General features: G+C 44.1%; 1 protein-coding gene across 4 annotated transcripts in view; it reads right to left on the bottom strand.

The window, feature by feature from the left end:
• Positions 1–25,143, bottom strand: part of musk (muscle, skeletal, receptor tyrosine kinase) — a 93,957-nt gene that overhangs the window by 19,327 nt on the left and 49,487 nt on the right. For all 4 annotated transcript variants that reach the window (XM_045224985.1, XM_045224987.1, XM_045224986.1 and 1 more), the window contains exons 5-12: positions 24,816–24,957; positions 23,763–23,887; positions 9,609–9,768; positions 6,155–6,161; positions 4,837–5,100; positions 3,923–4,104; positions 2,805–2,828; positions 2,572–2,660 (exon numbers count right to left, since the gene is read on the bottom strand). In XM_045224985.1, coding sequence (XP_045080920.1) covers positions 2,572–2,660; positions 2,805–2,828; positions 3,923–4,104; positions 4,837–5,100; positions 6,155–6,161; positions 9,609–9,768; positions 23,763–23,887; positions 24,816–24,957 — 993 coding nt within the window. The remainder of the gene's footprint in view (positions 1–2,571; positions 2,661–2,804; positions 2,829–3,922; positions 4,105–4,836; positions 5,101–6,154; positions 6,162–9,608; positions 9,769–23,762; positions 23,888–24,815; positions 24,958–25,143) is intronic.

Here is a 25,143-nt window from a genome sequence, read left to right as displayed (position 1 = left end):
ACCATCAGGTTCGTGGTCACCTCCCTGACCAACGCCCTTCTCCCGGGCGGCCAGCTCTAGAAAGAGTCTTGGTGGTTTCAATCTTCTTCCATTTAAGAATGATGGAGGCCACTGTGTTCTTGGGGACCTTCAGTGCTGCAGACATTTTTTGGTACCCTTCCCCAGATCTGTGACTCGACACAATCCTGTCTCGGAGCTCTACGGACAATTCCTTCGACCTCATGGCTTGGTTGGGACCTCATATAGACAGGTGTGTGCCTTTCCAAATAATTTCAATCAATTGAATTTACCACAGATGGACTCCAATCAAGTTGTAGAAACATCTCAAGGATGATCAATGGAAACAGGATGCACCTGAGCTCAATTTCGAGTCTTATGGCAAAGGGTCTGAATAATAATGTAAATAAGGTATTTCTGTTTTTTATTTTGAATAAATTAGCAAACATTTCTGAAAACCTGTTTTTGCTTTGTCGTTATGGGGTACTGTGTGTAGATTGGAGTTTAACATTTTTTAAAATCCATTTTAGAATACGACTGTAACGTAACAAAATGTGGAAAAAGTCAAGGGGTCTGAATACACCAGGAGACAAAAAATTTCTTTACACATTTGTTCATATATATAGCACCAAGCTGGTCGAGCGAATGCCAAGAGTGTGCAAAGCTGTCATCAAGGCAAAGGGTGGCTACTTTGAAGAATATAAATTATATTTTGATTTGTTTAACACTTTTTAGGTTACTACATGATTCCATATGTGTTATTTCATAGTTTTGATTAATATTAATATTAATATTCCATTTAGCAGACGCTTTTATCCAAAACGACTTACAATCATGCGTTCATACATATGGGTGGTCCCGGGGATCGAACCCACTACCCTGGCGTTACAAGCGCCGTGCTCTACCAATTGAGCTACAGAGGACCACATTTGATGTCTTCACTATTATTCTACAATGTAGAAAATAGTTTTCAAAAATAAAGAAAAACCCTTGAATGAGTAGGTGTGTCCAAACCTTAGACTGGTACTGTACATATTCTGATACACAGTTCAATTCGATCTTTAGAAAGAGGAGAGGCTCAGTGATACAATATGTTTTTTTATCTGTTTTTTAAAGCTAAACTTGCTTTTTGCCTGAGTATCCTCTGGTGGCAGAGCATTCCATGATTACATGGCTCTATACATAACTGAGTATCCTCTGGTGGCAGAGCATTCCATGATGACATGGCTCTATACATAACTGAGTATCCTCTGGTGGCAGAGCATTCCATGATGACATGGCTCTATACATAACTGAGTATCCTCTGGTGGCAGAGCATTCCATGATGACATGGCTCTATACATCACTGAGTATCCTCTGGTGGCAGAGCATTCCATGATGGCATGGCTCTATACATCACTGAGTATCATCTGGTGGCAGAGCATTCCACGATGACATGGCTCTATACATAACTGAGTATCCTCTGGTGGCAGATCGTTCCACGATGACATGGCTCTATACATAACTGAGTATCCTCTGGTGGCAGATCGTTCCATGATGACATGGCTCTATACATAACTGAGTATCCTCTGGTGGCAGATCGTTCCATGATGACATGGCTCTATACATAACTGAGTATCCTCTGGTGGCAGATCGTTCCATGATGACATGGCTCTATACATAACTGAGTATCATCTGGTGGCAGATCGTTCCATGATGACATGGCTCTATACATAACTGAGTATCCTCTGGTGGCAGATCGTTCCATGATGACATGGCTCTATACATAACTGAGTATCCTCTGGTGGCAGATCGTTCCATGATGACATGGCTCTATACATAACTGAGCGATGCATTAAATCTGTTTTTGGTACCGTGAAGAAACCCATAGTGGCGTGTCTGGTGGGGTGTGTATGTCTGTTTGAAGTATATGCAAATAGATTATACAAGTGATTAGACGTTTTCCACAAATGTTTCTTTAAAAGACGAAGAGTAGTCAGTTTCAACCATGAAAGACTATCATGCATGTTGTTGACGTTAGTTCTGTGTGTGCAGTTAAGGGCAAGGCGTGCTGCTCTGTTTTGAACCAGCTGCAGCTTTGCTAGGTCTTTTCTTTGCTGCACCTGAACATATTACCAGACAGTCATCAAGATGGGACAAGATCAGAGCCTGATCAACTGGTACAGTAGATCTTTGTGTCAAAAACACAGAACATCTTTTAATAAACAGACGTACCCCTCCCTATCTTCACAACAACTTTGTCAATATGGCTTGACCATGATAACTGACCTTCCAATGTTACTCCTAGGAGTTTAGCTTCCTCAACTTCTTCAATGGTCACACCCTTTATGCACAACTCCAGATGTCCACCAGCCAGCCTTAACAGGCCTAGTGAATACTGCAGAATGCAAGTCATTTAGCAGAGGCTTTTATCCAAACTGACTGACAGTCATACACGCAGACATTTTGTTATGGGTGACCCCAGCAGGAATCAAACCCACTACCCTGGCGTTGCAAGCACCATGCTCTACCAACTGCACCACACAGGGCAACAGAGCGTTAACTAGTACAGTGTTAACCAGTAAAGTGATTTACCTGTTGGCTCCATCTCTGACAGGGGATACCAGAGCTGGTGATGTTGACTGGTCCTTGGTAGAACCTTCCTTTGTCATTGTAACACGTTGCTGTTCAGACAAATCATCAGTATTAGACTGCAAGATAGAAATGTAGTATTGTAAATAATGTTTATTTTTTTTGAAATACATTATATATATATTTATATTATACAATTCTTAGAACTCAGATACAAGACCTGAAACTAGACTTACTTGTGACTTGATCTTTCTTTATATCTAAAACATAAAGAGCGTTTGAGACAAATCATAAGTATTAGAGAATAAATTAGTATTAGAGAATAAATGAGTACTAGAACAAGATATAAACCATAGTAGTTGGTAAACATCCATAGTTTACTATAGCTAGTCTAAAAATACTATACTTTTACTGTAGTATTTACTAGTGTTTTTGTTGGACAAAATACTCAAAGAGCACATTTTCCATAACATGCAGGTAGGTTGGACTGAGGTCTGAATGGGCTGCTGCTCTTTTCTATAGCCTGTAGGGAACACAATGCATAGTCTATACTTGGCATGTCGGTTTCTCATGGATGGCACAAATAGGGATGGGTGGGGTATACGTACAGAACACAATGCATAGTCTATACTTGGCATGTCGGTTTCTCGCTCATGGATGGCACAAATAGGGATGTGAGGGCGGGGAATGGGTGGGGTATACGTACATTAAATACTGTAGTATATTATAGTAATTACTGTAGTGTTTTTGCGATCTGCAGTATACTGTAGTATTTACTATAGTATTCTACAAAATTTTATAGCAAGTACTACACATGATCGAGGGATACTACAGCGTGTAGTATAGTAATCTACAGTATAATACAGTTTACTATAGAATTACATTTACATTTACGTCATTTAGCAGACGCTCTTATCCAGAGCGACTTACAAATTGGTGCATTCACCTTATAGCCAGTGGGATAACCACTTTACAATGTGTATTATTATTTTTATATTTTATTTTTTCGTATTTTTTATATACTTTTTTATTATTATTATTATTTATTTTTTTTGGGGGGGGGGTTGGGGTAAGGGAGGGGTAGAAGGATTACTTTATCCTATCCCAGGTATTCCTTAAAGAGGTGGGGTTTCAAATGTCTCCGGGAAGGTGGTGAGTGACTCCGAATTCTATAGTAAGTAGTATAATATTCTACAGTAAACTGTAGTATTTTTTTTTTTTGTGGTCAGTGTACTACTTTTGACAATGGCCCAAAGATCTAAGGTTAGGGCCCATAGAGCTCTGGTCAAACGTAGTGCACTATATAGGGAATAGGGTGCCATTTGAGACACATCATGGTTTCAGAGTCTCTTACCGACGAAGGGTAGGGGTGTGCAGGCTCCTGGCTGTGTGTGCAGTGAGGGCAGGGTCATGCAGTCGGGCATGGGGATAGAGAGGCCGGAGGAGCCAGTGGAGTGCAGGGCTTCATGGGAGTTCCCTACCATCAGGAGCCACTCCCTATGACAGTAGAGCTCCTTCACCGCCAGACAGTGCTCCCTGGAGTGACACAGTAGAGAAACGGCATCCAACACTGTCATTATTGGCTGTGGCCAGAAGATCCCAAACCCAAAACCCATATCTGTGTTTTACATTTAAGTCATTTAGCAGACGCTCTTATCCAGAGCGACTTACAGGAGCAATTAGGGTTAAGTGCCTTGCTCAAGGGCACATCGACAGATTTTTCACCTAGTCGGCTCGAGGATTAGAACCAGCGACCTTTCGGTTACTGGCACACCGCTCTTAACCACTAAGCTACCTGCCGTTTTACATAGGCCCTGGACTGTACCATTTTTTACATTACTGTGCTAGAGAAAAATCATCCAATGTTTGCTGTAATTATACATGGAAGACAACACACTGTATCCAACCCTGACAACATGGAACAGACAATCCCAAAGCCAAAGCCAACAGCCATCTGTGTGTTCTACATGGGCTATACAATAATGACTTTCCTAGATCATCTAGCATTTACATTGCAATGCATTTCTACTGCAAAGTTATTGAATGAGCATGCTCTCTAAGACACAATCTCAAATATACAATTCCAGCAGAGTTGCCTGCAGACTGGTTTAAAAGCAGGTCCCAGGTCAGAGGGGTTACCTGCAGACTGGTTTAAAAGCAGGTCCCAGGTCAGAGGGGTTACCTGCAGACTGGTTTAAAAGCAGGTCCCAGGTCAGAGGGGTTACCTGCAGACTGGTTTAAAAGCAGGTCCCAGGTCAGAGGGGTTACCTGCAGACTGGTTTAGGAGCAGGTCCCAGGTCAGAAGGGTTGCAGTCCTGGAAGGAGAGATGACAGAGCAGGGAGTGGGCAGCAGGGCTACAGAGCATGCCCAGTCCGTCGAGCTCCGCCCAGGCCCTCTGAGCCAGGAACTCCTGAGTGTCCTCGGGGTCGTTGAGGGAGGAGTTAAAGAAGACCAGCGCATCGCTCCGTAACACGCCTCGACACACGTCACCACGGTATGCACTGCAATAACCCGCACTGCCTTTATACAGCCTGTAACATATAAACAACATATTATATACTGGTCACGACTTCCTCTGAAGCTGCCTCCTCTCCTGGTTCGGGCAGGCTTCGGCGTTCGTCGTCACCGGCCTTCTAGCCACTGCCGCTCCTCATCTCATCATTCCATTTGTCTTGTCTTGTCAAATACACACACCTGGTTCATATTCCCCTCATTAGTACGTGTTTAAGTGTTCCCTCTGCCCCCTTGTCCTTGTGGGTGATTGTTCATTGTGAGGATTAGTAGCTTGGTTGAGCTCAGTATTCTGTATTGCCGGGGTATTTTCCCCGTGTGCATGTTTGTTCCAGTGCGCCTGTTTTGCCACTGGACTGGTTACGCTGTATTCCGGAATAAACTCTGTATTCTGCTCCTGCGCCTGACTCCTTCCAATCACGCATCACAACACTACAATACCCTGCACACCTCTTATATAACCTGCAACATATAGACAACATCAGACCAGGTTTCAAATACTATTTATGGTATTTCAATTACTTCCAAACAAAGTCACTATTTAGATATTTTTTTTTGAAAAGACATGTAGTTCAGTGTTGGAAATACTAAAATACACTGACTCAAATACACTCCCATGCATTTAACCCAGCTAGGTGAAAATAGTATTTTAAATAAGTATTAGAAAATTATTTGTATTAACACAACAAACACCCTACACATCCTGTATTAACACAAACACCCTATACATCCTGTATTAACACAACAAACACCCTATACAACCTGTATTAACACAACAAACACCCTATACAACCTGTATTAACACAACAAACACCCTATACAACCTGTATTAACACAACAAACACCCTATACAACCTGTATTAACACAACAAACACCCTATACAACCTGTATTAACACAACAAACACCCTATACAACCTGTATTAAAACAAACACCCTATACATCCTGTATTAACACAAACAGCCTATACAACCTGTATTAACACAACAAACAGCCTATACAACCTGTATTAACACAACAAACAGCCTATACATCCTGTATTAACAGCCTATAGGAAAGGAGAGTCAGTCTTACCTCCACTCTACAGGGAAGAGACAGGATCCATTGACCAGCAGCAGAGCAGGACCCAGTAGGAACAGATAAACACCGGTTATTGATCCATTGACCAGCAGCAGAGCAGAACCCAGTAGGAACAGAAAAACACAGGTTATTGATCCATTGACCAGCAGCAGAGCAGGACCCAGGACAACAGATAAACACAGGTTATTGATCCATTGACCAGCAGCAGAGCAGGACCCAGTACGAACAGATAAACACAGGTTATTGATCCATTGACCAGCAGCAGAGCAGGACCCAGTAGGAACAGATAAACACAGGTTATTGATCCATTGACCAGCAGCAGAGCAGGACCCAGTAGGAACAGATAAACACAGGTTATTGATCCATTGACCAGCAGCAGAGCAGGACCCAGTAGGAACAGATAAACACAGGTTATTGATCCATTGACCAGCAGCAGAGCAGGACCCAGGAGGAACAGATTAACACAGGTTATTGATCCATTGACCAGCAGCAGAGCAGGACCCAGGAGGAACAGATAAACACAGGTTATTGATCCATTGACCAGCAGCAGAGCAGGACCCAGGAGGAACAGATAAACACAGGTTATTGATCCATTGACCAGCAGCAGAGCAGGACCCAGTAGGAACAGATAAACACAGGTTATTGATCCATTGACCAGCAGCAGAGCAGGACCCAGTAGGAACAGATAAACACAGGTTATTGATCCATTGACCAGCAGCAGAGCAGGACCCAGTAGGAACAGATAAACACAGGTTATTGATCCATTGACCAGCAGCAGAGCAGGACCCAGTAGGAACAGATAAACACAGGTTATTGATCCATTGACCAGCAGCAGAGCAGGACCCAGTAGGAACAGATAAACACAGGTTATTGATCCATTGACCAGCAGCAGAGCAGGACCCAGGACAACAGATAAACACAGGTTATTGATCCATTGACCAGCAGCAGAGCAGGACCCAGTAGGAACAGATAAACACAGGTTATTGATCCATTGACCAGCAGCAGAGCAGGACCCAGTAGGAACAGATAAACACAGGTTATTGATCCATTGACCAGCAGCAGAGCAGGACCCAGTAGGAACAGATAAACACAGGTTATTGATCCATTGACCAGCAGCAGAGCAGGACCCAGGACAACAGATAAACACAGGTTATTGATCCATTGACCAGCAGCAGAGCAGGACCCAGGACAACAGATAAACACAGGTTATTGATCCATTGACCAGCAGCAGAGCAGGACCCAGTAGGAACAGAAAAACACAGGTTATTGATCCATTGACCAGCAGCAGAGCAGGACCCAGGACAACAGATAAACACAGGTTATTGATCCATTGACCAGCAGCAGAGCAGGACCCAGTACGAACAGATAAACACAGGTTATTGATCCATTGACCAGCAGCAGAGCAGGACCCAGTAGGAACAGATAAACACAGGTTATTGATCCATTGACCAGCAGCAGAGCAGGACCCAGTAGGAACAGATAAACACAGGTTATTGATCCATTGACCAGCAGCAGAGCAGGACCCAGTAGGAACAGATAAACACAGGTTATTGATCCATTGACCAGCAGCAGAGCAGGACCCAGGAGGAACAGATTAACACAGGTTATTTATCCATTGACCAGCAGCAGAGCAGGACCCAGGAGGAACAGATAAACACAGGTTATTGATCCATTGACCAGCAGCAGAGCAGGACCCAGGAGGAACAGATAAACACAGGTTATTGATCCATTGACCAGCAGCAGAGCAGGACCCAGTAGGAACAGATAAACACAGGTTATTGATCCATTGACCAGCAGCAGAGCAGGACCCAGTAGGAACAGATAAACACAGGTTATTGATCCATTGACCAGCAGCAGAGCAGGACCCAGTAGGAACAGATAAACACAGGTTATTGATCCATTGACCAGCAGCAGAGCAGGACCCAGTAGGAACAGATAAACACAGGTTATTGATCCATTGACCAGCAGCAGAGCAGGACCCAGTAGGAACAGATAAACACAGGTTATTGATCCATTGACCAGCAGCAGAGCAGGACCCAGGACAACAGATAAACACAGGTTATTGATCCATTGACCAGCAGCAGAGCAGGACCCAGTAGGAACAGATAAACACAGGTTATTGATCCATTGACCAGCAGCAGAGCAGGACCCAGTAGGAACAGATAAACACAGGTTATTGATCCATTGACCAGCAGCAGAGCAGGACCCAGTAGGAACAGATAAACACAGGTTATTGATCCATTGACCAGCAGCAGAGCAGGACCCAGGACAACAGATAAACACAGGTTATTGATCCATTGACCAGCAGCAGAGCAGGACCCAGTACGAACAGATAAACACAGGTTATTGATCCATTGACCAGCAGCAGAGCAGGACCCAGTAGGAACAGATAAACACATGTTATTGATCCATTGACCAGCAGCAGAGCAGGACCCAGTAGGAACAGATAAACACAGGTTATTGATCCATTGACAAGCAGCAGAGCAGGACCCAGTAGGAACAGATAAACACAGGTTATTGATCCATTGACCAGCAGCAGAGCAGGACCCAGTAGGAACAGATAAACACAGGTTATTGATCCATTGACCAGCAGCAGAGCAGGACCCAGTAGGAACAGATAAACACAGGTTATTGATCCATTGACCAGCAGCAGAGCAGGACCCAGTAGGAACAGATAAACACAGGTTATTGATCCATTGACCAGCATCAGAGCAGGACCCAGGACAACACATAAACACAGGTTATTGATTCATTGACCAGCAGCAGAGCAGGACCCAGTAGGAACAGATAAACACAGGTTATTGATCCATTGTTTCTCTGTAAGGAGAGCAGACAGCTACTCATTGTTTTCACTGAGCAGGGAGAACAAGCTGCTGTTGTGGTCAGATCATAGTACTGAGGAGTCCAGGGAGGCGTGTGTGTGTGTGTGTGTGTGTGTGTGTGTGCGTGCGTGCGTGCGTGCGTGCGTGCATGCGTTAGCTACAGCCTTACATTGTTGACCCCATGCAGAGGGCCTGGCTGTGGTCACTGAGGTTCTGGGCTGAAGAGCGATAACAAACTATTTTATTTCAAATCAAACAAATGCATTTTCTGCAGCTTTTACTGAGATTAAACTGGGTTTTTGCTGCCTTGGTAACATTGTCCGGTCTACTACAGTCCTGTATATTTTTGCTGATTGAGGTTGGAGTCAGGCTGGGAGTCTTTGAGGTGAAACAGTGATCCAATGGGGAGTGAGGGAGTAGAAATACCAGAGCTAACTAGGAGACACACCACAGACTCAGAGCATCTAGCAAAACACAGCAGAGTTCAAACCAACACACTGGGTAAACAGCACCTTCTTCTAAAACACAGGGTATGTAGATACGTGCTATTGCCAATAGTCAAAAGCAGTGTATGGAGAGGCTGATAGGGAACAGGGTGCCGTTCAAAGGGGGCGATTGGGGCCTACCTTGGACAGTGACTCCGGCTGAAGATTTAGCAGATTTGGCCCCAGCGCTGTGTCTGTTGGAGGCCAGACAGGTGTAGCGAGCAGGTTTAGTCACCGTGACGTGTAGTACAGACAGAATCACTTCCCCTACTAACGTCTCCTCCACAGAGCCACCCGAAACCTAATGGAATAACACAAGATAGATACACTTTAGAGGACTGTGTGTGAGTGTGCGTGTGTGTGCGTGTGCGTGTGTGTGTGTGTGTGTGTGTGTGTGTGTGTGTGTGTGTGTGTGTGTGTGTGTGTGTGTGTGTGTGTGTGTGTGTGTGTGCGTGCGTGCGTGCGTGCGTGCGTGCGTGCGTGCGTGCGTGCGTGCGTGCGTGCGTGTGTGTGTGTGTGCATCAGTGGAGGCTGCTGAGGGGAGGACAGCTCATAATAATGGTAGGAATGGAAACCATGGAAACCATGTGTTTGATGTATTTGATACCCTTCCACCTACTCCGCTCCAGCCGTTACCACGAGCCCGTCCTCCCCTACTCCGCTCCAGCCATTACCACGAGCCCGTCCTCCCCTACTCCGCTCCAGCCGTTACCACGAACCTGTCCTCCCCTACTCCGCTCCAGCCGTTACCACGAGCCCGTCCTCCCCAATTAAGGTGGCACCAACCTCCTGTGGTGTGCATGTGCGTGTGATAAAATTAATGTCAATCTTTCTATTGGGACTTTATTGATGTCCAACTGATTGAAATAAAACCTTCTGTCATCACGTGATGCACGTAACGTAACTGTGGTTCTGCTTCCTACGGTATGGATCAAAACAGTGGTTGTGAGAACCCAGTACCCTCTCTGTGATATCAATCAGTTAAAGTGCTGAGTTCAAATGTCTATATTTGATGCGTCGCTCACACGGCTGCTTTTAGACCTGGAGGTCAATCTGACTAAAGGAAATTAATGACTGTTTATAGCAGTGAAAAGCCCAGTGTCCCACAGAGTCATCTAAATCACTAGACCAGGTTAAACAGCCTGGTGTCCCACAGAGTCATCTAAATCACTACACCAGGTTAAAAAGCCTTGTGTCCCACAGAGTCATCTAAATCACTACAACAGGTCCAAAAAGCCTTGTGTCCCACAGAGTCATCTAAATCACTAGACCTGGTTAAAAATCCCGGTGTCCCACAGAGTCATCTAAATCACTAGACCTGGTTAAAAAGCCCGGTGTCCCACAGAGTGATCTAAATCACTAGACCTGGTTAAAAAGCCCGGTGTCCCACAGTGTCATCTAAATCACTACACCATGTTCAAAAAGCCCGGTGTCCACAGAGTCATCTAAATCACTAGACCAGGTCCAAAAATCCTGATGTCCCACAGAGTCATCTAAATCACTACACCAGGTCCAAAAAGCCCGGTGTCCACAGAGTCATCTAAATCACTAGACCTGGTTAAAAAGCCCGGTGTCCCACAGTGTCATCTAAATCACTACACCATGTTCAAAAAGCCCGGTGTCCACAGAGTCATCTAAATCACTAGACCAGGTTAAACAGCCTGGTGTCCCACAGAGTCATCTAAATCACTACACCAGGTTAAAAAGCCTTGTGTCCCACAGAGTCATCTAAATCACTACAGCAGGTCCAAAAAGCCTTGTGTCCCACAGAGTCATCTAAATCACTAGACCTGGTTAAAAAGCCCGGTGTCCCACAGAGTCATCTAAATCACTAGACCTGGTTAAAAAGCCCGGTGTCCCACAGAGTGATCTAAATCACTAGACCTGGTTAAAAAGCCCGGTGTCCCACAGTGTCATCTAAATCACTACACCATGTTCAAAAAGCCCGGTGTCCACAGAGTCATCTAAATCACTAGACCAGGTCCAAAAATCCTGATGTCCCACAGAGTCATCTAAATCACTACACCAGGTTCAAAAGCCCGGTGTCCACAGAGTCATCTAAATCACTACAGCAGGTCCAAAAAGCCTTGTGTCCCACAGAGTCATCTAAATCACTACACCAGGTTAAAAAGCCTGGTGTCCCACAGAGTCATCTAAATCACTACACCAGGTCCAAAAGCCTGGTGTCCCACAGAGTCATCTAAATCACTAGACCAGGTTAAAAAGCCTGGTGTCCCACAGAGTCATCTAAATCACTAGACCAGGTTAAAAAGCCTGGTGTCCCACAGTCATCTAAATCACTACACCCGGTTAAACAGCCTGGTGTCCCACAGAGTCATCTAAATCACTAGACCAGGTTAAAAAGCCTGGTGTCCCACAGTCATCTAAATCACTACCCCAGGTCCAAAAAGCCTGGTGTCCCACAGAGTCATCTAAATCACTACAACAGGTCCAAAAAGCCTTGTGTCCCACAGAGTCATCTAAATCACTAGACCTGGTTAAAAATCCCGGTGTCCCACAGAGTCATCTAAATCACTAGACCTGGTTAAAAAGCCCGGTGTCCCACAGAGTGATCTAAATCACTAGACCTGGTTAAAAAGCCCGGTGTCCCACAGTGTCATCTAAATCACTACACCATGTTCAAAAAGCCCGGTGTCCACAGAGTCATCTAAATCACTAGACCAGGTCCAAAAATCCTGATGTCCCACAGAGTCATCTAAATCACTACACCAGGTTCAAAAAGCCCGGTGTCCACAGAGTCATCTAAATCACTACAGCAGGTCCAAAAAGCCTTGTGTCCCACAGAGTCATCTAAATCACTACACCAGGTTAAAAAGCCTGGTGTCCCACAGAGTCATCTAAATCACTACACCAGGTCCAAAAAGCCTGGTGTCCCACAGAGTCATCTAAATCACTAGACCAGGTTAAAAAGCCTGGTGTCCCACAGAGTCATCTAAATCACTAGACCAGGTTAAAAAGCCTGGTGTCCCACAGTCATCTAAATCACTACACCCGGTTAAACAGCCTGGTGTCCCACAGAGTCATCTAAATCACTAGACCAGGTTAAAAAGCCTGGTGTCCCACAGTCATCTAAATCACTACCCCAGGTCCAAAAGCCTGGTGTCCCACAGAGTCATCTAAATCACTACAACAGGTCCAAAAAGCCTTGTGTCCCACAGAGTCATCTAAATCACTAGACCTGGTTAAAAATCCCGGTGTCCCACAGAGTCATCTAAATCACTAGACCTGGTTAAAAAGCCCGGTGTCCCACAGAGTCATCTAAATCACTAGACCTGGTTAAAAAGCCCGGTGTCCCACAGTGTCATCTAAATCACTACACCATGTTCAAAAAGCCCGGTGTCCACAGAGTCATCTAAATCACTAGACCAGGTCTAAAAATCCTGATGTCCCACAGAGTCATCTAAATCACTACACCAGGTCCAAAAGCCCGGTGTCCACAGAGTCATCTAAATCACTAGACCTGGTTAAAAAGCCCGGTGTCCCACAGTGTCATCTAAATCACTACACCATGTTCAAAAAGCCCGGTGTCCACAGAGTCATCTAAATCACTAGACCAGGTTAAACAGCCTGGTGTCCCACAGAGTCATCTAAATCACTACACCAGGTTAAAAAAGCCTTGTGTCCCACAGAGTCATCTAAATCACTACAGCAGGTCCAAAAAGCCTTGTGTCCCACAGAGTCATCTAAATCACTAGACCTGGTTAAAAAGCCCGGTGTCCCACAGAGTCATCTAAATCACTAGACCTGGTTAAAAAGCCCGGTGTCCCACAGAGTGATCTAAATCACTAGACCTGGTTAAAAAGCCCGGTGTCCCACAGTGTCATCTAAATCACTACACCATGTTCAAAAAGCCCGGTGTCCACAGAGTCATCTAAATCACTAGACCAGGTCCAAAAATCCTGATGTCCCACAGAGTCATCTAAATCACTACACCAGGTTCAAAAAGCCCGGTGTCCACAGAGTCATCTAAATCACTACAGCAGGTCCAAAAAGCCTTGTGTCCCACAGAGTCATCTAAATCACTACACCAGGTTAAAAAGCCTGGTGTCCCACAGAGTCATCTAAATCACTACACCAGGTCCAAAAAGCCTGGTGTCCCACAGAGTCATCTAAATCACTAGACCAGGTTAAAAAGCCTGGTGTCCCACAGAGTCATCTAAATCACTAGACCAGGTTAAAAAGCCTGGTGTCCCACAGTCATCTAAATCACTACACCCGGTTAAACAGCCTGGTGTCCCACAGAGTCATCTAAATCACTAGACCAGGTTAAAAAGCCTGGTGTCCCACAGTCATCTAAATCACTACCCCAGGTCCAAAAAGCCTGGTGTCCCACAGAGTCATCTAAATCACTAGACCAGGTTAAAAGCCTGGTGTCCCACAGAGTCATCTAAATCACTACCCCAGGTCCAAAAAGCCCGGTGTCCCACAGAGTCATCTAAATCACTAGACCAGGTTAAAAAGCCTGGTGTCCCACAGTCATCTAAATCACTACCCCAGGTCCAAAAAGCCTGGTGTCCCACAGAGTCATCTAAATCACTACACCAGGTCCAAAAAGCCCGGTGTCCACAGAGTCATCTAAATCACTACACCATGTTCAAAAAGCCCGGTGTCCACAGAGTCATCTAAATCACTACAGCAGGTCCAAAAAGCCTTGTGTCCCACAGAGTCATCTAAATCACTACACCAGGTTAAAAAGCCTGGTGTCCCACAGAGTCATCTAAATCACTAGACCAGGTTAAAAAGCCTGGTGTCCCACAGTCATCTAAATCACTACCCCAGGTCCAAAAAGCCTGGTGTCCCACAGAGTCATCTAAATCACTAGACCAGGTTAAAAGCCTGGTGTCCCACAGAGTCATCTAAATCACTACCCCAGGTCCAAAAAGCCTGGTGTCCCACAGAGTCATCTAAATCACTACACCGGGTCCTCCTAGAGTCAGTTACAGCTACAGCACACTAACTGCTTTCCAGACCTAGCCAAAGACCTAGCCAAAGACCTAGCCAAAGACCTAGCCAAAGACCTAGCCAAAGACCTAGCCAAAGACCTAGCCAAAGACCTAGCCAAAGACCTAGCCAAAGACCTAGCCAAAGACCTAGTCAAAGACCTAGCCAAAGACCTAGCCAAAGACCTAGCCAAAGACCTAGCCAAAGACCTAGCCAAAGACCTAGCCAAAGACCTAGCCAAAGACCTAGCCAAAGACCTAGCCAAAGACCTAGCCAAAGCCACATCATGTATTTACAGCATTGTGCATCCCAAATGATACCCTATTCCCTATATAGTGCCCCTATTGGTCCTGGTCAAAAGTAGTACACTGAAATATGGTGCCTTTGGGACGTAGCCATGCTATAAAGACTTACTGTGACTCTGTTTTCCCACGTCTTTATACAGCATGTCTTTCCAGAGGAGCAGCTTCACTACATGGCCGACAGCAACGAGTTAGTATCGGAGTTGCACGGATATAACTACAAAATCTCAGACACGATGGCTTGACAATTACAACAGGCATAGAATATCAGCACATACTGTCCATGAGACATGAATTGAGAGCATACAATGTGAGTGTCAAAATCGTCGAACACAGTGGACCAATGCGCAGCGTGATGAGTGAACATACTTATTTTATTCCACACGAAACAAAACGATAACATGAAGTCCTTGGTTACAATACAAAACCAACCCGGAAAAAGATCCCACAAAACACTGTGGAAAACAGGCTGCCTAAGTATGGTTCCCAATCAGAGACAACAAGCAACAGCTGATACTCGTTGCCTCTGATTGAGAACCACCCCGGCCAACACAGAAACACATGAGCTAGATAATTAACCTAGAACACAAAACACATAGAAACAACACACCCTGGCTCAACATAACAGAGTCCCAGAGCCAGGGCGTGACAGTGAGCAGTAAAAAAAAAATGAATATATACACTACCAGCCAAAGGTTTGGACACACCTACTCATTCCAGGGTTTTTCTTTATTTGTACTATTTTCTATATTGTACAGTCATGGTCAAACGTTTTGAGAACGACGTTAATACTAATTTTCACAAAGTCTGCTGCCTCAGTTTTGAGGATGGCAATTTGCATATACTCCAGAATGTCATGAAGAGTGATCAGATGAATTGCAATTAATTGCAAAGTCCCTCTTTGCCATGAAAATGAACTTAATCCCAAAAACACATTTCCACTGCATTTCAGCCCTGCCACAAAAGGACCAGCTGCCATCATGTCAGTGATTCTCTCGTTAACACAGGTGAGAGTGTTGACGAGGACAAGGCTGGAGATCACTCTGTCATGCTGATTGAGTTAGAATAACAGACTGGAAGCTTTAAAAGGAGGGTGGTGCTTGAAATCATTGTTCTTCCTCTGTTAACCATGGTTACCTGCAAGGAAACACATGCCGTCATCATTGCTTTGCACAAAAAGGGCTTCACAGACAAGGATATTGCTGCTAGTAAGATTGCACCTAAATCAACCATTTATCGGATCATCAAGAACATAAAGGAGAGAGGTTCAATTGTTGTGAAGAAGGCGTCAGGGCGCCCAAGAAAGTCCAGCAAGCGCCAGGACCGTCTCCTAAATTTGATTCAGCTGCGGGATCGGGGCACCACCAGAGCAGAGCTTGCTCAGGAATGGCAGCAGGCAGATGTGAGTGCATCTGCACGCACAGTGAGGCGAAGACTTTTGGAGGATGGCCTGGTGTCAAGAAGGGCAACAAAGAAGCCACTTCTCTCCAGAAAAAACATCAGGGACAGACTGATATTCTGCAAAAGGTACAGGGATTGGACTGCTGAGGACTGGGGTAAAGTCATTTTCTCTGATGAATCCCCTTTCTGATTGTTTGGGGCAGCCGGAAAACACCTTGTCCGGAGAAGACTAGGTGAGCGCTACCAACAGTCCTGTGTCATGCCAACAGTAAAGCATCCTGAGACCATTCATGTGTGGGGTTGCTTCTCAGCCAAGGGAGTGGGCTCACTCACAATTTTGCCTAAGAACACAGCCATGAATAAAGAATGGTACCAACACATCCTCCGAGAGCAACTTCTCCCAACCGTCCAAGAACAGTTTGGTGACAACCAATGCCTTTTCCAGCATGATGGAGCACCTTGCCTTAAGGCAAAAGTGATAACTAAGTGGCTCAGGGAACAAAACATCAACATTTTGGGTCCATGGCCAGGAAACTCCCCAGACCTTAATCCCATTGAGAACTTGTGGTCGATCCTCAAGTGGCGGGTGGACAAACAAAAACCCACAAATTCTGACAAACTCCAAGCATTGATTATGCAAGAATGGGTTGCCATCAGTCAGGATGTGGCCCATAAGTTAATTGACAGCATGCCAGGGCGGATTGCAGAGGTCTTGAAAAAGAAGGGTCAACACTGCAAATATTGACCCTTTGCATAAACTTCATGTAATTGTCAATAAAAGCCTTTGACACTTATGGAATGCTTGTAATTATACTTCAGTATACCATAGTAACATCTGACACAAATATCTCATAACACTGAAGCAGCAAACTTTGTGAAGATCAATACTTCTCAAAACGTTTGACCACAACTGTAGAATAATAGTGAAGACATCAAAGCTATGAAATAACACATACATAGAATCATGTAGTAACCAAAAAGGTGTTAAACAAATCAAAATATATTTTATATTTTAGATTCTTCAAAGTACCACCCTTTGCCTTGATGACAGCTTTGCACACTCTTGGCATTCTTTCAACCAGCTTCATGAGGTAGTCACCTGGAATGCATTTCAATTAACAGGTGTGCCTTGGTGGGGTATAGAGAAGATAGCCCTATTTGGTAAAATACCAAGTCCATGTTATGGTTAGAACAGCTCAAATAAGCAAAGAGAAACGACAGTCCATCATTACTTTAAGACATGAAGGTCAGTCAATCCGGAACATTTCTTCAAGTGCAGTCGCAAAAACCATCAAGCGCTATGATGAAACTGTCTCTCATGAGGACCGCCACAGGAAAGGAAGACCAAGAGTTACCTCTGCTGCAGAAAATGCAGCCCAAATAAATGCTTCACAGAGTTCAAGTAACAGACACATCTCAACATCAACTGTTCAGAGGAGACTGTGTGAATCAGGCCTTCATGGTCGAACTGCTGCAAAGAAACCACTACTAAAGGACACCAATAAGAAGAAGAGACTTGCTTGGACCAAGAAACATGAGCAATGGACATTAGACCAGTGGAAATCTGTCCTTTGGTCTGATGAGGCCAAATTTGAGATTTGTGGTTCCAAACGCCGTGTCTTTGTGAGACAGAGTAGGTGAACAGATGATCTCCACATGTGTGGTTCCCACCGTGAAGAATGGAGGAGGAGGTGTGATGGTGTGGGGGTGCTTTGCTGGTGACACTGTCTGTGATTTATTTAGAATTCAAGGCACACTTAATCAGCATGGCTACCACAGCATTCTGCAGCGATACGCCATCCCATCTGGTTTGGGCTTATTGGGACTATCATTTGTTTTTCAACAGGACAATGACCCAACACACCTCCAGGCTGTGTAAGGGCTATTTGACCAAGAAGGAGAGTGATGGAGTGCTGCATCAGATGACCTTGCCTCCACAATCACCCGATCTCAACCCAATTGAGATGGTTTGGGATGAGTTGGACCACATAGTGAAGGAAATGCAGCCAACAAGTGCTCAGCATATGTGGGAACTTCTTCAAGACTGTTGGAAAAGCATTCCTCATGAAGCTGGTTGAGAGAATGCCAAGAGTGTGCAAAGGGTTGCTACTTTTAAGAATCTAAAATCTTAAATATATTTTGATTTGTTTAACACTTTTTTGGTTACTACATGATTCCATCTGTGTTATTTCATAGTGTTGATGTCTTCATTATTATTCTACAATGTAGAAAATAGTAAAAAATAAAGAAAAACCCTTGAATGAGTAGGTGTGTCCAAACTTTTGACTGGTACTGTATATATACATAAGTATTATACAGCGATACAATAGTTATGGACACAGCTATGCTTAGACTGAATGCCTGTCTGTCTGTCTGTCTGTCTGTCTGTCTGTCTGTCTGTCTGTCTGTCTGTCTGTCTGTCTGTCTGTCTGTCTGTCTGTCTGTCTGTCTGTCTGTCTGTCTGTCTGTCTGTCTGTCTGTCTGTCTGTCTGTCTGTCTGTCTGTTTCTCCAGAGACGAGGTCATGTTGTGGAACAGTAGACTACTGTAGCCTTACTGAGGTGCTGACTGAGTAACATGGTTCCTCGATCACCTTCCTTAAGACCTACCTGATTTCATCTAACTACTTCCGACACACATTTCAGCAGTTCAGCTGCGGAGACCATTAATTATCACCCACAGCCTGTACAGCCTGCAGACTTACAGCATGTCCCAAATGGCACCCTATTCCCTATATATTCCCAGCTTTGGTCAAAAGTAGTGCGCTCCCAGCTAGCACATAATGTTCTGAGAACCATATGTTTCTTAGAGCTTGGTGAGAGTGTGGTTGTCCTATGGTTATTTAGCATACAACCTTCCCACAACGTTCTGGGAATGGTGCAGGATAGTTGCTTGGCTTTCGAACATTCTTAGCACATTTAAGGAACTTCACAATTTTTTTTACAAAAATCTTGGTATTTCATTACTTTAACAGAACATTTCCTAAAAGTTCCAGCATGGTTACATTTTATTAATTATTATTATTATTATTAATTAACATTTTGTTAATGTTCTAGGAAGGTTCTTCAACTGGATTGAAATTGGGAATGTTCTCAAATAGTTCAGAGAAAATTAAGAAACATTCGTTCTCCTGTGGGAAATTCAGTACATCAACATAACATTTCCTACAGGTTTCGTCATGGTTCTATTTAAAGTAATGTTCTCAAATTGTTCTGAGAGCATTAAGAAAACGTTCCATACCCCACAAGAAAACTTTAGTAATGTTCAGAGAATGTTCTAAGAATGTTATTTAAAAACATATACATTCCGTTCTCAGCCTCAACAAAACTCTCTCAATCCTCTATCTTGTTAAGTGTGTTCAGGTGTTTTGGCCGAGCCCACTAACTGGCCACACCTGATCTAAATGAGTGCTTGTTTCCTTTGAAATGGGGTATGTTTGAATAGTCAAAAATGAACAGCTTTGTATGAGTTAAAAAACATGGCATGCTAGGTCCATCCTGGTGGCGCAGTGGACTAATTACATAGATAGAGAACGGAAGATGATAGGTTTGATGATGTGTCACAATAAAAAAGAAATGGGATTGCATGATTAATGCCTAAGGAAATTAATTTCCATGTGTCCTATCTCTGCTTCAAAAAAGTAACCCCAAATAAGCTAGCAGTGTTATTAACAGTCTTATTGAAACATTCAGTAAAAGGTTTAAGGAAGTTATTCAAAAACCTAAAAATAACAGATTTCTGTTCTCAGAGCATTAATAAAACCTCCCAGGAACCAGAGTAAAACGTTCTCAGAACCTCCATGCAATATAAAAATGAACGTTACCAGAACAGGCACAATTTTCACTTTAGTTCTCAGAACGTTTTAAAAAAAAAATCAGTTTTACCAGTCAGGAAACTTACGACTTAATTCCCAGAACGAATGGGAAACCAAAAACTTAAGTTCCCACAACTTCCAAGGAACCAAATGTGCTAGCTGGGGGTATAGGGTGTTATTCGGGATGCAGCCTGGGTCTTGGCTTTGGGTATAGTGTGTTATTCGGGATGCAGCCTGGGTCTTGAGCTGCATGTGGCTGCACAGCCACTGCACTGGAGCTAAGCCACATGTCATGTTAAGTTTAACGCTAACAAACTAGACCACCAAACTATTGAACAAATACCAAAATGTGCAATTACAGTATTACAGCTAACCCAGCAAACAAATTTGGGTTCCCAGAAAGTTGTGGGAAAGTTGCTATTCAAATAACCAAACAAAAACCCTTAAGGGAACGTTATGGGAACATTTTGTGCTAGCCGGGAAGATTTCAAATGAGGGTTTTCAACTCATCACTGACCACGTGTCTGTAGAGTGTGACTAATGAACACAATAACTGCAACATCATTATTGACCAAAGATGTGATCCAAAAAGCATCATACCCCACGGTGCAATGCTTTTTGCCAGATCCCTCCCAGCTAACACCTTTGGTTCCTTGGAAGTTGTGGGAAAGTACGTTTTTTGTTTCTTTTTGGTTCTCGGAAGAGAGCCATACGTTTCCTGACCGGTAAAACTGAAAGTTTTTTAAAAGTTCTGAGAGCTAAAGTAAAAATGTCTCATTTTCTGTGAATGTTAATTTGTAGGTTGCAGAGAGGTTCTGAGAACGTTTTACTGTGGTTCCCTGAAAGTTTTCCTGGGTACTTTTATTAACGTTCTGAGAACATTCTCTAAATGCTGTGAATGTTCTGAATAAAATGTAAAGATTATTCTGAGTTTTTTTAATAACAAAAGTTTCACTGAATGTTTCAATAAGACTTTTAATAGCACTGCTAGCTTAGGTTAACTATTTTGAACTCTAAGCACAGATAGGACACATGGAATTTCATTTGCTTAGGCACTAATAATGCAAACACATTTTTCCTCGGAAAAAAACAAGGTCGAATCATGACTTCAGTGATCTTCAGGTCGGAGCTCTAGAAAGAGGACTGACTTGGAATTCCGAGTTGGATGACCTTTAAAAACTTATTTTCCCAGTTGGAGCTCGTTTTTTTCAGAGTTCCCAGTTGTCTTGAACTCACTGAAGTCTGAGATTTTCAAGTTCAGAGTTTCCAGTTGTTCTGAACGCGACAGAAGTCATGCTGGATTGACAGCATGGACAATGTATTCAACCGTTCCTGGCCCATGGCATGTGAATGTTTATCTTTTTAAGCTTGGAGAAGAGGCCCTTAAACACAGACTTGGACCACACACCCACTCTACTGAATAGCAGGCTAGTGATTGCTTTGCAATGCTTGCAGTTAGCCACTGATTCCTTCCAAACCACTCAATGTTGAATTTGTGATTTCCATCTTGTTGTGTGTAATGTTTATGTCCAATGGCCGATGAGCACCGATACGTTTTATCTATAATTTCTCTTCATATGACCAGGATTGAAAAGGATTTGACAGTAGATTGTCGACGTGATTCATGATGATGACTGCTTGTTTAGCTTGCTAGCTAAGATGTTGAAAGTATGATGTTGACATGATCAGTCCAATCATAGCTACGGTAGATATAACGTGATTTGACGTCATTTTATCTGTGGCCAATGACCTTGAGCCTTCTTGGATGGGCACTTCTAATGTAACTCCATGGCAGCACCGAAGGGGCTTGACTTTCCTAGCTCTCCCTGTAGATTTTGCGGTGACGTAGTGTCCCCATGAGTGACAGAACGCTGTGCCAATCATGGCGCAACTAGAGAACACTACCAACTCCTACGCTCCGTATTTTCCGCTGGCTGTCCCACCACCACAGAAAGCACTGAGCTAGGCTGAAACACCTGCATTTTGGAGCTGCCTTACTCAGCTAGGCTGAAACACCTGCATTTTGGAGCTGCCTTACTCAGCTAGGCTGAAACACCTGCATGTTGGAGCTGCCTTACTCAGCTAGGCTGAAACACCTGCATGTTGGAGCTGCCTTACTCAGCTAGGCTGAAACACCTGCATTTTGGAGCTGCCAAACTCAGCTAGGCTGAAACACCTGCATTTTGGAGCTGCCAAACTCAAGAAAGCAAAAAAAGAGACCATGTTTGTTTGCGGCATTATTAAGTCAATGATATTTGTATTTACATTGTTTGCAAACTGATTTGTGACACGTATTAATGCTAAAATAACATGCAAAACAGGCAAGCCCCCCGAAAAATATAATTATTTATTTTGCTAAACAGGTGGGGCTCAAAACAGGTGGGGCTCTGCCCTGAATGACGTGTCGCAACGGCCCATTTCAAAGGAAACAAGCAGTCCATTAAGATCAGGTGTTTCCTGAACACAAGATAGAGGATAGAGAGAGTTTGGTTGACCCTGTGAACAGAATGTATGTGTTTTTAAATACAATTCTTAAAACGTTCATTGAACGTTACATTACTAACGGTTTCTTGTGGTTTTTATGGAAATTGTTCTTAATGTTCTGAGAACATTACTTTAAACAGAACCATGAGGAAACCTGCAGAAAATATTATGCTGAAGTATTGAAATTCCCACAGAAGAACGTTGTTTCTTATGTGCTAGCTAGGCTGAGAGTCCTGGTCAAAATGAGTGCACTATGAAGGGAATACTGAAAATGATAACTGCAGCGTCAAGTCTCTGAATCTATTGTAGAATGTCTTCAATATTAGTCATCTCTGTAAATCTCACCAGCCAATCAGATAACCATTGCTCTTATCATTCTCAATTAACATTGTTCTGTCAATACTTTAATGTTGTCGGGGGATATCTGATGTATCTCCAGGATCTCCAGTGCTCCAAATGAGAATTCCTCTTCTTTTTCTATCCCTGATCTAGTTGAGGCCATCAAAGAGTCCTCTCTGACGTCCTAAAGGCCCCGTCCACACTGAGGGATACTTTGGGATTTTGGCAATGATGCCCTTTATCTACGTTCCCAGAGTCAGATGAACTCGTGGATACCATTTTTATGTCTCTGCGTGCAGTTTGAAGAAAGTTGCTAACTAGCGCTAGCGCAATTGCTAACTAGTGTTAGCGCAGTGACTGGAAGTCTATGGCTATCTGCTAGCATGCTAGCAGATACCCATAGACTTCCAGTCATTGTGCTAACGCTAGTTAGCATTTGCTGGTGAAACTACCTCTAACATGCCTCTTACTGGACACAGAGACATAAAAATGGTATCCACGAGTTCATCTGACTCCGGGGAAGTAGATAAAGGGCCTCATTGCCAACATCCCCAAGTATCCCTCGGTGTGGACGGGGCCTTTAGGACGTCAGAGAGGACTCTTTAAAATGAACAGCTTTGGAGTAACAGAGAGGACTGATCATTTATGGGACTAATGTGCTGTTTGACATTTACACTGAACTCTACCGAGGACCCCCACTTTGAGGTGGCCGAGGCTGTGCCTGATCAGATCAGGGCCCGTATTCCTAAAGCATCTCAGAGTAGGAGTGCTGGTCTAGGATCAGTTTAGACTTTTAGATCAGAATGAATCAGATGATATGGAGAGAGAGGATCTGATACTAGTCTGAGATGCTTTAGGAATACGGGCCCTGATCTCTTAGATTTTGGGCTGGCTGAGGCTGTGCCTGCTGAAATCCGCCAAACCCTTTGCTTGTATGTATCCAGACAGGGAAGAGGAAGTAGAAAGAGCTGTGTATCCAGACAGTAGTACTCACGGTATTTCCGTCCTCCAGCCATGTGATGGTGGGGATAGGGTTCCCTGTGGCGTTGCACTCCAGAGAGACCTCACTCCCGAAGGTCACTCTCTTATCCTTAGGGACCCTGAGGATACGGGCTGGGGCTGGAGTGAGCATCAAAACATAACAGTATGAAACATCACAACGCACTGGTCCTTCATTACATGAGTTATATGCTGAACAAGGCTACTTTAAAATCATTTTGTAGTCTTCTGTTGTGGGTCCACAAGCCTTACTTGGACATACCCTATATCTCTATGGTGACAGGTTGAGAGAACGCTCTAGGACTTATCCTGTACTTCTATGTTGACTGGTTTGGAGGAGGACTTACCCTGTACTTTTATGGTGATTGGTTTGGAGGAGGGCTTACCCTGTACTTCTAAGGTGACTGGTTTCAAGAACGCTCTAGGATTTACCCTGTACTTCTATGGGGACGGGTTTTGGTGGAGGACTTACCCTGAACTTCTATGTTTACTGGTTCTGAGAACGCTGTAGGACTGTACTTACATTTACATTTACGTCATTTAGCAGACGCTCTTAGTTAGTGCATACATTATTATAATTTTTTTATACTGGCCCCCCGTGGGAATCGAACCCACAACCCTGGCGTTGCAAACGCCATGCTCTACCAACTGAGCTACCTCCCTGCCGGCCATTCCCTCCCCTACCCTAGACGACGCTGGGCCAATTGTGCGCCGCCCCATTGGTCTCCCGGTTGCGGCCGGCTACGACAGAGCCTGGATTCGAACCAGGATCTCTAGTGGCACAGCTAGCACTGCGATGCAGTGCCTTAGACCACTGCGCCACACTTCTATGGTGACTGGTTTGGAGAACGCTCTAGGACTTACCCTGTACTTCTATGGTGACTGGTTTGGAGAACGCTCTAGGACTTACCCTGTACTTCTATGGTGACTGGTTTGGAGAACGCTCTAGGACTTACCCTGTACTTCTATGGTGACTGGTTTGGAGAATGCTCTAGGACTTACCCTGTACTTCTATGGTGACTGGTTTGGAGAACGCTCTAGGACTTACCCTGTACTTCTATGGTGACTGGTTTGGAGAAGGCGATCCCGAAGCTGTTCTTGGCCACACAGCGGTACTGCCCCGCGTCTTCCTTCTTGATGTTATGGATCTTCAGAGCGCCGTAATCCAGAATCGTGATCCGATCACTCACCTGTTCAGAGCATTGATTATGAGAGTGAATTGTGTGTCTAAGATCAAAAGCTGTTATCTCTATTCTGTTGGAGGCTTCTGTTTGGGAGATCCCCTTGGTTCCTGTATCAATTCAATGGGTTGCGTAGCCTAGCACCTCCTATTGGTCTGTCAGAATTGTCATGATTTGAATTTCTATTTGAAAATA

This window comes from Coregonus clupeaformis, chromosome 15 (assembly GCF_020615455.1).
Source record: "Coregonus clupeaformis isolate EN_2021a chromosome 15, ASM2061545v1, whole genome shotgun sequence".
Taxonomy (NCBI): Eukaryota; Metazoa; Chordata; class Actinopteri; order Salmoniformes; family Salmonidae; genus Coregonus; species Coregonus clupeaformis.
Note: the sequence above shows the minus strand (reverse complement) of the source record. Positions and strands in the feature narration are given on the sequence as shown.